We start from the raw sequence: 13197 nt of genomic DNA, 5'->3' as shown, positions 1-13197 counted from the left end.
CCAAGGAAGCTTGTATACTGAAAACTACAAAATGTTGCTAAAAGAAATTAAAGACACATGAATAAATGAAAAAACATTCATGATCATGGATTAGATGACTTACTATTAAGCTGTCAATACTATCAACAGTGATCTACAGATACAATGTAATTTCCTTTTTTTTTTTTATCCTCACCCGAGGATATTTTTCCAGTTTTTTACAGATAGAGTGGGAGGGAGAGAGAGGAAGGGAGAGAGAGAGAGAAACATCGACGTGAAGGGACACATCGAGTGGCTGCCACCCGCACGACCAACCAGGGCCGGGGACAAACTGCAACCGAAGTACGTGCCCTTAGCGGGAACCGAACCCGGGTCTCTCCGGACCGCAGGCCGACGCTCTAACCGCTGAGCCAAACTGGCCAGGGCTACAATGTAATTTCTATCAAAATCTCAGTGATGCTTTTTATAGAAATAGAAATCCATCCTAATTCATATGGAATCTCAAGGTACCCCAAACAGCCAAAACAATCTTGAGAAGAAACAAAGTTGGAGGTCTCACACCTACTAATTTCAAAACTTACTACAAAACTACAGTAATCAAAACAGTGTGGTGTTGGTATAAAGACAAGATATATAAACCAATCGAATATAACAGCCCAGAAATAAACCCTCAAGTAATACAGTCAAATATTTTTCAACAAGAGTGTCAAGACTATTCTATGGGAAAAGGACACTCTTTTTACCAAATGGTGCTGAGAAAATTGGACATACACATGCAAAAAAAGAAATAAAGTTGGACTCTTACCTTAGGTCACACAAAAATTAAGTCAAAAAGGATCAAAGACCCAACCATAAAAGCTAAAACTATAAAACCTTAGGAAAAAACATAGAGGGAAAGCTTTATGACATTTAATAGGCAATGATTTCTTGGATATGACAACAAAAACATAAGCAAGAAAAGAAAAAATAAATTAGATTTCATCAAAATTAAAAACTTTTATGCATCAAAGAACACTATCAACAGAGTAGAAAGGCAACCCACAGAATGAGAGAAAATATTTGCAAATCATATATCTGATAATGGATTGATATCCACTATATATATATATATATCCCTTATCAGATATCTATATACACACACACACACATAACAACAAAACGAACAATGCAATTAAGAAATAGACAGAGGACTTGAATAGACATTTCTCCAAACATGTACAAATGGCCAATAACATGAAAAGATGCTCAACATCACTAATCACAGGGAATTACAAATCAAAACAAAAATAAGTGTTAGCAAGGATGTTGAGATATTAACTTTTGTGCTCTGTTGGTGTAAATGCAAATGGTACAGCTGCTATAGAAACAATACGGCAGTTTCTTTAAAAATTCAAAGTAGAATTTCCATATGATTCAGCAATTCCACTTCCGGGTATATACCCCAAAGAACTGAAAGCAGAAACCTGGACATAATTCGCATATGCATGTTCATAGCAGCACCATTCACGAGAGCCAAAAGATGGAAGAAACACAAGTGTCCAGCCATGGATGAATGGATAAACAAAATGTGGTATATGCATGCAATGGAATATTATTCAACCTTAAAAAGAAATTCTAACACATACTATAAGATGGATGAATCTTGAAGACATTTTGCTAAGTGAAACAAGCACGTCACAAGGAATCTGTATCATTCCACTTATATAAGAGGTACATAGAGTTGTCAAATTTATTGAGACAGCAAGTAGAATGTTGACCAACAGGGTTTAGGAGGAGAGAGTACGGGGAGTTATTATTCAATAGGTGTATGAGTTTCAAAATTCTGTAAACAGTGGTGATGGTTGCACAACATTGTGGATGTGCTTAATGCCACTAAATTATACATTTAAAATGGTTAAAATAGTAAAATTTATGTTATGTGTATTTTACCACAATAATTTTTAAAACCACCTTACCAGAATGATAAGAAAAACAGTAACATTCTGGACCAAAAGTTCTGAACCAAGTGGCCAAGATGGCTGGTCAGTTATACCATGAATAATTCATGACCAACAGCTTAAAAAACCAAGTGAATAATTTCTTTATAAAGGAGAGATTCTATTACTACAAGAATGAGTCTCACGTTCTTTCAGGCATGTGTTTGTGTGAGTGTTTAAGCAGGAGAGAAAGGAGGAGAGTTTAACCTACACTGTACACAACTCTAGGCTCACCTATGAGACTTGCCCCATCTGTGAATTTCATCTGATCCATTTGTTGTGGTTGAGAATAGGTTGAGAATCACAGAACCTTGGCTGGGAGAGACCTAAAGAAGCTAGATCAGTCAGCCAACCAATACTAGACTCTCTTCTACAACATACGGGGAACTCTCTGTTCTCCAGGCGGCAGGCTCTAACCAGGGCAGGGTTAGGGAGTTTTGTGGTAGGTCCAAAATTGCCTCCCTGCAGCTTCAACCATCCTGGGTGGTCTACCCATTCAGATAAAACAAAGCAAGCTGACTTTTCCTAATGTCAGCACCCTGAACATGTTAAGGAACTCTGCATTGTCCACATGTCCCTCCCCCCAACCCAGAGTTATTTCTCTCTTCCAGGCTTGAAAGCATTCGCTTTTTCAGCTCCTCTGTGTCACTCTCATGTATCCATATCCTTCTGGGTAAGACAGACAGCCCCCATTTTTCACGGAACCTCTGCCATTCAAACACCATATGACCTGCTTCCCTGAGATGTGTGCACACGCGTGGAAGGAACCGAAAAGTAACCAAGGTGGCCTGAATGTGTTAGTAACGCAGCATCAGAAAGTTTTCAATAATGCTCCCAACTCCACTTTCTGACTTCCTCCTTCGTTTTCCCTTTATACGGAGGACAGAACTCTAATATGGTTTCTTTCCATGTGTATGATTGTAGAATTTGTCAGTTTAGATTTTTTTAAAAAATAACTGAACAATAACATGGTTAAAATAAGTAAACTCAGAAGCTTGCTTGTTCCCCGCTTTGGTTAGTAGGTTGGTTTGTTGGTTGGATGTTTTCCCCGGGATTCTGGCTCCAGCGAGTCCCACCCAGCAGTTCCGAGACTCCCCTGGACAGCAGGAGGCGCTGTTCCCCACGACCTGCCTAGGAACACTGCACATCCCGAGTGTGTCTGACTCACTGCTTTCAGCAGCCTTCCCCTGAATTATTTCATGTGGACCTCATTACCCAGCCCCCCTGGTGGGCAGGCAGACATTTGTATCCAAAGTTAGAGGGAGGAAACACCACCCCATGCTTACTTGTTACAGCCACGTGTCGGTTTGCTTTGCCTTCATCTATCACATCCATGACTTCCTCAGGGCTGGACACAAACCGCTCGGTGCACCCCTGCGGGAGAGCCAGTTCGGGTTTGCCATTAAAAAATTGAACAGCAACAATACTTTGAAACAGCTAAATATATTCCCGTTTCTCCTCTGGATGTGCAGATCAAGAGAAAGGCTGCAATGTTGATCCAACAACTTTCCGCCCTTGCCGAAGGCTTGAATTCTACATTAAAAAGAAGGCGAGCAACCCCTAGGAAACCCGAAAATAAATCAGAAAAGAAATGCTCAATTTCCCTAGATTTTTTAGTACATTTCAAACTCAGCAGCAGCAGAGAAAGCAATAAAGAAGAAAAACAAAGACAGAAAAAGAAATAGATGAAGTTTTGCTTTGTCTCCCATCTTTGTTTATTACCACCTAGCCACCAACTTTAGACACTTTAAAATGCTAGACATAGGCTTCCCCTAAAAACAAAGTATAAATGATTATACTCAATACCAAAGCCCCTTCAAATGTGAATAACACATGTCCGTTCACTTCTACAGTTCTCAGCATGGGATTAGACATCTGTGATAAATTCACACAGAGAGATATGATTAAAGAAATTAGATGTCTATTTTTTTTAACCAGGTGAATTTTAAATATAAGGAACATGATTAAATATCTGTATGTGTTTTATATGCATAATATTCTGGGCATCTTATGTCCTAATTATTATGACACTGACTGGAGAGAAATTAATTGCATCATCAATCAAGTTTTTCTCATACCTTTACATACGGGACTCTGTTTTTATCTTCATGAACAGCCAAGTTTGTCTTGGACACTATAGATAATAAAGATGACATGCAAAGAAGAAAAGTTAAAGACCCTGTATTAGAGGAAAAATAGAAACTGTTATAAAAGATAGACAAATCTAATCTCTTTGCAATTTACAAGAAGTGTAAGCCTTGTTGCAAATAAGCAGATAGCCTGAAGGCAAGAGAACATCTCTGCACACTTTCATTAATCCCTTACGCAGAAATGCTCTACATCAGTCCCACCTCCCTGGGCTTTAGTTACAGAACAAATAAAGGACAGCATTCAGGTTACTTACCATCGAGTAAATCCCTGATTTTGTCCAAGTAGATTTCAAAATAGGAAACCTGTTAAAAGCAAACTAAGTCTGAGACAGAAATGCACACTACATTACAAAAGGCTTCCATGCATTAGCCTGAGTGAGAAGGGGTGCGGAGTGAAGATACAGAGCTCCAGCATCCGGAGCGCCAGCCCACCCCCCCATATCCCCTGCTTCCTGCTTCATCGACTTGCTCTGGGTCCCAGCTTGGCGTGGGCCACTCTCCATCCCGCTCATCACAGCTCCCTATGGTTCGACTCAGGTGTTATTTACATCATGTGCTAGACAGCCACTTACAGAGGACTCTAGCTTTTACCTTAGATGAGCACCAAGCAAACTTCTGGCATGACAACAGGTGGAATAGAAAACGTTCTCTGCAGGTCATTGTCAAAAATCAGTAGGCCTTCCCTTATGCGTGATACTGACAGCCTCATCGGACCAGGGTGGGAGCATGGCCCAAACATTCAAGGAAGTGAGGAGGGGCAAAGACAGCTTGCTTAGAACTACAAGAACTCCGAAAAGTAACTGGGAGAAAAAGCATGAAGAATCTAGGAAGGATTTGAACAAAATGTGACTTAATAAAAGACTGTAAGAGGGAAAGAAGCCTTCCAATTGTTCTCAAACCTCAGCTCCGGCACCACCTACATGAGCTTCCCCCAGGGCATTTGTTTAAACTGCAGAGCCCTGAACCCGACTGCTGCCCTCCTGGACCCAAGTTTCCAAGAATACGGCCTAGGTATGTATCGGCTTCTAGACTCCTCAGGTGATTCATACGTCGGCTAACATCTGAGAACAACCTGAACAAGATGCAATCTTGACAATTTAGTTCACATGTAACCAGGATCCTAGGCCTCAATTGTCCCGTCTATTAAATGAAGCTAATAGACTTGATGACGTCCAAAAGTCCCTCTAGGATTTTCCATTCTGCCTACATTTGCCTTCTGCCTCCCAGATCAAATGTTCTCTCCTATGCTCATGGGCGGTTTTGGAAATCTAAACAAAATGGACAAAAAGTTATTTAAAAAAATAAAATTGAAAAAATAGTTGTAAAGTAGGGATGGTCTCTACAGGTGAAACTTCGACCCCACAGCCCAGCTCTGGACCAGTCTCGCCTCCAGTCAGGGCGGCAAGCAGACTCTGTAACCTGGCAGTGGTCTAACCCAGTTCGGCCCTGGTTCATCACCATCTGTCTGCATCTCAGCCTGGAACCTCCTGAATGCCTCATGCTTCTGAGATCTGGGGTCCTGGCTTCGAACCCTGAAATCTGTTCTGGGCATCCTCTCCAGGTTGTCTGTCTCCCTAACAACCTCTGCCGGCTCAAATGTCTGGCAAACTCCCCTGTCACTGAGCCTTGTCTGCCGTGGATACACCTACCTGACCTGGGAAAGACCCACTGCTCCTGTTCCTGGATCCCACGGGGCCATTCGGCCTCTAATCTTAGATGTCTCTGCCCAAGCCAGCCCTTCCCGCAGCTAACTGAACCCTGGTTCCAACCCATTCTATGTATTCCAGAACTGTCCAGTTTGTATTTTTTTTTTTTTTTTTTTTTTTTATCCTCACCCGAGGATATTTTTCCATTTTTTGTACAGATAGAGTGGGAGGGAGAGAGAGGAAGGGAGAGAGAGAGAGAGAAACATCGACGTGAAGGGACACATCGAGTGGCTGCCACCCACACGACCAACCAGGGCCGGGGACAAACTGCAACCAAAGTACGTGCCCTTAGCGGGAACCGAACCCGGGTCTCTCCGGACCGCAGGCCGACGCTCTAACCGCTGAACCAAACCGGCCAGGGCCAGTTTATATTTTTGATATCTTAAACATGTGCCCTTACTTCCATAGATTTTAGAGAAAATTAATATCTAAAAAGCACTATACTAGATACTAGCAAATCTGGCACTTAGAATTCTATCCACATTTAATGTAAGGAGAAAGAGAATTCTGATGTATCCATTTCTTTTTACCATAGCAGATACTGGCTGTTTGGGGCTATTTCTGTCACTTCAAATACTTTGTGAGACCAGGTAAAAGAAAAATAAATTGGCATTGCTTGGCTTTAAGAAAAAGCATACTCAGAAATGTTTAAAACCACTGTGGGACCTGCTTTAAGGAACCAGTTTTCGATATTGCCTTAATCAAGCCTCTTTTTCTTGATTAGGCCTGTCACTGCTCAGTTCAAAATGCGCAGTAGTCAATAGCTAACCTGCCCACTTAACGAATATTATTTGTGAAATAAGTAAGCATGCCTACAGACGCAGAACGGGAACCTGGGCAGTAGAATTCAGCCCTAGAGACTTTCCTGTTGGTTCTCCTCTCCTCCCACTTCATGCCAGGGCTATTTTTATCTTAACAAGATTCTAATAGGAGACCCATTCTGAGGGCAGTAATTGGTTTAACATCTTATTCCAGGATTATCCTGTAAGAACCCTAAAGCAGTCTGAGGTATTCAAATGCAAACAGCATTACAGCTGCCCTAAGCTCCTGAATCTTGATCCCATCAAAGCAACAAGCTTCGTGTGCTCAGGTACAGAGGCCGGCAAGAAGCTGCTTTAGGCGACAAAGGGACTGCAAGGGAAGAGATCTGCCGGCAGCAGTTCGTAACTGGGCGAAGTGATCGCCTTGTTTTTATATAATTTAGGAGAGGTACTTAGCAGAAATAAGAAGGGTAGACGTTTAATATAATGAAAGAGGTACTACATGTGGGGCTGGTCAAATCAAGAGCTTAATCTCGACTCTGCCGACGATTCGATGTAACGCGGGGCATCTGGATCTGGACCTTCGAGCCTCCCTTTCCTCACCTCTGAAATGCTGGGCCCAGTGGACTAAGGTTCCAGCCTTCAAGGATGATCAGCCTCTTGACTGACCTGCTCGGCTCCACATCTCTTAGAGCTGCCCTTTATCCTCCCCACTCCCTGTCTACCCTGTCCCAGTCACCAGGGTCGGGGCCAGTCAGCCACCGGCATCCTGGACACAGCTCATCGGAGCTGGGGGATCACCTACTGCAGGCTGGGCCAGGGAGCCTGCTTCCAGGGTACTGGGAATTTGCAAGAAGGCAGTGTGGACCAGGAGCTGCCTGATGCACCTCCCACCTCCCACCACCAGGGGAGAGAGAGAGAGAGAAGGGAGGAAGGGAGGGAGGGAGGGAGGGAGGGAGGGAGGAAGGAAGGAAGGAAGGAAGGAAGGAAGGAAGGAAGGAAGGAAGGAAGGAAGGAAGGAAGGAAGGAAGGAAGGAAGGAAGGAAGGAAGGAAGGAAAAGAAAGAGAAAAAGAGAGCAAGAAGGCAGAAACACAGGGACTGTGATGGGTATGGAGTTTCTTTTGGGGGTGATGAAAATGTTCCGGAATTAGATAGTGATCATGGTTACACAATTTTGGGAAGACACTAAAAACCATCAAATTGTATACTTTAAAGGGGTGAATTTTATGGTATATGAATTATAACTCAAATTGTTTAAGTTAAAAAGAAAAGGCAGGTTATGTTGTCCATTACCCCTCTCCCCCAAGCCTGCTATCAGATCCTCTAAGAACAACTTCCTCTGTTTGCTGAAACAAGTAGCTTTCAGTCATTTGCAAACAAAGAAGTTCCAATGAATATACCCAAATATCAAACATTATGAATTTAAGCAAAAACATAGGTCTGGGTCTCTCTCTCACGCACACAAACACACACACACACACTCACACAAAACAAGGAGGAAGAGAATTCCCTTCCCCAATATTTATCACAGAATGCTCCTCAAAACACTAGTCTGTCATACTCCAAGGGAGGAAAAATATGTCCAGTCAAGCTGGGAAATGCAATACCCTCCATGTCCCCTTTGCAGAATCACATTACGCAATAGCACATAAGTTTAACGTTGTGCGACAAAGCGTGTTTCCAGCTTATTTAGCCACATATCTCCCCTGGTAAGCCACCTATCAGTAACACGAGGGACTGTGTTCCACGGAACACACTTTGTAGACCCATTCCAGTCCTATCTACAGAAATCCACAGGGAAAAGGGCAGAAGTCGGACAGCCATCAAGGTGACTCCATCCAAAAGAGGGCATTTACCTTATCTCGATATCTCAACACGCTGTCCAGATAGCTAAGCATTACCTCAACCATTAAATAAAAATACGGCTCTGCGTCCCAAAGGAGCGTCATTTCAGTTAGATAAGATCAACTTTTTCATGTGTACAAAATAAGAGGAAAGCTAGAAAACATAATTTGGGGCCCTGCTTCTTGAGTCTCAATCACTGACACTTACCTTGATGTGAAATTCTAGGTTTTCATCCATGGAATAGATGTGGTCGAAGATGTCGTGTGCGATCCTGGGGATGATCCCCATGAGTTGAGGGTCATGCAGCTTCCCCTGGGGGGTGAAAAACACAAACACGGGTGCTAAAGAGTGCTGGGAAACACGAGACAGGGAAGACACCGCAGCTGGGCTTCTTAACCAGAACTCTGTGGAACGGGACAGGGACACTTGGACAGACTGTCTGCTTCCTTGCAGACCTACCTGACATGCCAACAGACCAAAGTTGGCCGAACGGCTGCACGCGGAGTCTTATCTCCCAGCAGGGAAGAGCTTATTCTGTGAGGCTGTGAAGCCCCACAGTGCCCCTTCCTGCTGCCACTCAGATCAGTGTGCACGTGAGTCCGTGGGTAGGAAGGAGGAAGAGAAGGACGGAGAAGGCTGAGAATATATGGGTGATGATAACATATGAAATTCGGGTTTTGTATCTGCAGTTTTACAACCTGACCAGAACCTATTATCTGAGTCTGATAGGGATAGTTTCATTAATGTCATCATTGCGCAAAAATTCCTAAGAACCTCGTCAGGGAATGCCCTCGTTATCACTTCACAAGCCAATGAAGAAAATCCGTTTTATCAATTTATTTTTTAAATCTGTAATTCCCAGCCGGAATTGTTCCAAGTAATGTTTGGCTGTTTCTAATACTTAAATCCAAATGTAAAATATTCTCTTATCCTTTTTAACCCTTTTTTAATAATTCTACTCATTTCACCTAAGGGGTAGAGGAACAGATGGATCTTTCTGCTATGTGGACTAGCACTAAATTCATTTTAAAGATCCAGATCTGAAAGCAACTCCTAAAGAACAGTCTTAAGTATTTAAAGCAACAGCCTTGCCCAGCTGGTGTGGCTCAGTGGTTGAGCGTCGACCCATGCACCAAGAGGTCGCCGGTTCGATTCCCAGTCAGGGCACATGCCCAGGTTGTGGGCCCGATCCCCAGTGGGGGGCATGCAGGAGGCGGCCAATGAATGTTCTCTCTCATGGATGTTTATATCTCTCTCTCCCTCTCCCTTCCTCTCTCTAACATCAATAAAGAAAAAAATAAAAATAAAGCAACAGACTTAGCATGGACGTGGGTAAACAACTCCCAGAGAGTTTCATTGGTTGACTGATTGATTTTTAATCATCAGCCTAGGATATTTTTATTGATTTGAGAGAGAAAGAAAGAGAAGAAAACATCTATGTGAGAAAGAAACATTGACCAGCTGCCCCCCGTTCACACCTCAACTGGGCATTGACCCAGCATCCTAAGTAAGTGCCCTGACCAGGAATTGAACCCACACACTGAGCCACCCAGCTGTGGCCCAGAGAGATTTTTATGTCCACACTCAAATGAACGCCTGCGTTCTCTTACATGTTCCTCAGGCCATCAGTGCACAGCCTGCTCTCAAGTGATCACTGGCAACTACAGTCCCAGAGACCTTTTCCAGATCTTTCGAAAGTTGTGAAACTCTAAGAACAAATGGACCTAGATGACAAGCACAAACCCCAGGGTGCGCTTGAGTTTTGCAGGGAAGCCCCACAACCTTCGCAGTGTTGACTCATGTCCGTGTTCCAAATCTGCCCGATACCTGGAAGATCTGCTTTGTTTCTCAGTCAGCTCCTCCTTTTCCTTCAGCGGGTCACCACACAGTGCCTCTCTGGCAGGCTCACTTTCAGGCCGACCTCTGAGTCACCGAAAGCAAAGAGGCACGTGACCCCGGCACTGGCTCTGGTCTCGGCAGAGCTCTCACCGGGAACCGGGCACTCCCTGGAACGCCCTGATCTGCCGAGGATGCCCATCACTGGAGGTGCTTAGACTGCCTTCAGTCTGAGCGTATTCTCCCTAACGGCAGGGATGACCAGGCACAGGCGCCTCCCCCCACCGCTGACGGTACTTAGTATAGTATCTACTCATAGAACTATTGTGGGATTTAAATTCAAAAGTATATATAACGTGCTCAGTGACAATAAATGTTAGCATTCTATTACTCAGTTCACAGCAGGTTCGCATGAAGCAGCTGTTGGGAGTCTATTTGACCTGAAGTCTGAAACATATTTCTACTCCACACCATTACTATGTATCTTATGAAAAAGCACCAAGTGACAGAGACTGAGAGGCTCCAATGCTGGACACCTTGATTTGCAGAGGCCATCACAGACATGTAACAAGTCAAATATTGGACCTCACTTGCTCAGGACTGTGGAAACTGCTGGAAAAAATGATGCCTGCAGTGAAAACACAGGTCTCTGTCCAGTCAAATGCTGTAACACCACCGGCCACTCTGACTCAGACTGTCAAGAAAGTGTCCCCCCCCCCCCCCACACACACACACTCCCTCCAGAGTTCTTTAATAATTCATCATTATCCTTGAGCTTCTCCTCGGTAGTCTACAACCCAAGAAGATGATTGATAATCCAAATATCATTTATAATTGACTTGAATCTGCTTCCCCATTCAACAGATTTATCTTCAAATTGATTCCTGGCTAATACAAGTATTGACATCCCTTTGCTTGCCTTTGTCAGGGAAGAACCAAGGCAGAACCGGGGTAAGTCTGGGACACTCCCTATTTTGTTTCTCTGAAGCCTCCACCCCAACATCACATGAGAGGGAACACATGTTCATTTGGAGACAGAAGTGATCCCCAACCTATTACAAGTTTGGGGCTGGGGTGCTTGGGGTACTTGATCTAGTGCATAAGCCCAAGAGTGGTGAGGGCCCTTATGCTCAGTAAGCTGAGCCTGCTCAAACAATCTGTGTGTGGGGAGGGGAACGGGGGTTTGATTTGGGAAGTGTTGAGTGTGTGGTGTGTATGTGGTATGTGTGTATAGTGCGTATGTGTGGTGTGTGTGTATAGTGCGTATGTGTGGTGTGTGTGTATAGTGCGTATGTGTGGTGTGTGTGTATAGTGCGTATGTGTGGTGTGTGTGTATAGTGCGTATGTGTGGTGTGTGTGTATAGTGCGTATGTGTGGTGTGTGGTATATGGTGTGTGTATATGCAGTCTGGGTGTGAGTGGTGTGTGCACGCGTTGATAAGTGTGGTGTGGGTGATGGTATGTGTGTGTGTATGAGACAGAGGTGTTCCATTAAGATCTTCACTGCTCCTAGGCGGATTGCCTTGCAAATGAAATACACATGTACACACACATACAACAAATATTAACCTCGGACAGTGAAAGGCGGTCAAGAAGCAGAGAGCTATCCACAGAACAGAAAGTCCCTTCCAGATGGGGAGATAGGGTGGCTCCCTTGACAGCACCGACTCCTGAGGGCTGAGCAACATTAGGGCTGGGCCGAGAGGGTGCAGGCAGAGAAGATGAGAAGGAGAAACATAACAAAGGGACAGGAACCGAGAAAGAACGGTGTCCATTTGGAGAACAGTGACAAGTTTAGTTGGCTGGAGGATCAGGGGTAGACTTGAGTAGCAAAGAAATGTACCACTTCATCATCTTGTCTCTCCCACAGAGCAAAAAAAAAAAAAAAAAAATTGCTTTAATATTTGAATCCTATATAACCCTCTTCAAAAACGTTCCCCACTACTAAGTATGGCTTCTTGGAGCAAGTGTGAAAGGAGAACCAGGCCCCGGCCTTCGGCCACGAAACAACACTCCCTTTGTCCGCCCCAGTTGCCTCCTCAACCTCCCACGGAGGACAGTTTCCTGCAACCCCTCAGATGGGAAAGCAGGCAGCTGGGCGGCTCACACGAGCACCGGGGCGCTCACACCGACTCACTCAACACCACCGGGCAGGCTCCACTCAGCAGCAGGGCAGCCTGTACCCGTGCAACGGCCTCCAGGTGTCCCTTTGGGCCGACAGAAAATCACAGGGTGTCTCCATCTATTTCTGTCAGAGCGCTGAACAAGGCCACGAAGTCGGCATGGGGCCAAGAGAAGCCCTTTCCCGCATCTCAGGCTGAACAAAAGGCAAGCCCCTCTCCCCAGCCCGCCCGCACCCCGGCAGGCCTTCCCCCGCATGGGGCCCCGGCTCCGGGCTGTGTGAGCTGGGCCCTGTGCACGACCAGCTCAGCACCAGCACTGTCAAGGGTTTCATATTTTTACTGGAAATCCGCCTGAAATGCTCCATCTTCAAAAGCTAATCTTTCCAATTTTGTGCAGGCTTATCTGTTTGTTCCCCTCAATAGAAGGTGATGGAATCACCACTGGATGTCAGAGCAAAAATGGGGGGATTAAAATGAAAAACAGCTTTAAAATGTGACAGCTCTGTCCATTCAGGGAGTTAACATCCCCTTCCAAAAGCCTTTGAACGATCACAATGTGCAATTCCGAATACATAAAATTCCGCCTTTCAGACGGTGCAAACCCCGCAGGGTTTTTTAAATTTAATTGCATTTCAGGGTCCTGGATTTCTTGGTCTCCTACAGTCTCTATGACATTAGCTTGGGGCTCCTCCTTTCCTCTGTTTTCCTCTAAAATATCCCCTACCTTTTCTCCAATCTATAATCACCCCATTGAAATAACCAGATTAAAAATTGGGCGGGGGTGGGGGGCACTAGGAAAGGCCTCCCATCCACCCCCCCTT

The 13197-nt window shown here is 44.5% G+C and overlaps 1 protein-coding gene across 1 annotated transcript in view; it reads right to left on the bottom strand.

Annotated features, from left to right (window-relative positions):
* The window catches only part of KIF5C (kinesin family member 5C), a 151252-nt gene that overhangs the window by 76278 nt on the left and 61777 nt on the right, over positions 1-13197 (bottom strand). Inside the window, exons 4-7 of the mRNA XM_036254866.1 lie at positions 8626-8730; positions 4360-4408; positions 4034-4089; positions 3242-3329 (exon numbers count right to left, since the gene is read on the bottom strand). Coding sequence (XP_036110759.1) covers positions 3242-3329; positions 4034-4089; positions 4360-4408; positions 8626-8730 — 298 coding nt within the window. The remainder of the gene's footprint in view (positions 1-3241; positions 3330-4033; positions 4090-4359; positions 4409-8625; positions 8731-13197) is intronic.

Source organism: Molossus molossus, unplaced genomic scaffold, assembly GCF_014108415.1.
Source record: "Molossus molossus isolate mMolMol1 unplaced genomic scaffold, mMolMol1.p scaffold_m16_p_11, whole genome shotgun sequence".
In the NCBI taxonomy this organism is placed as follows: domain Eukaryota; kingdom Metazoa; phylum Chordata; class Mammalia; order Chiroptera; family Molossidae; genus Molossus; species Molossus molossus.
Note: the sequence above shows the minus strand (reverse complement) of the source record. Positions and strands in the feature narration are given on the sequence as shown.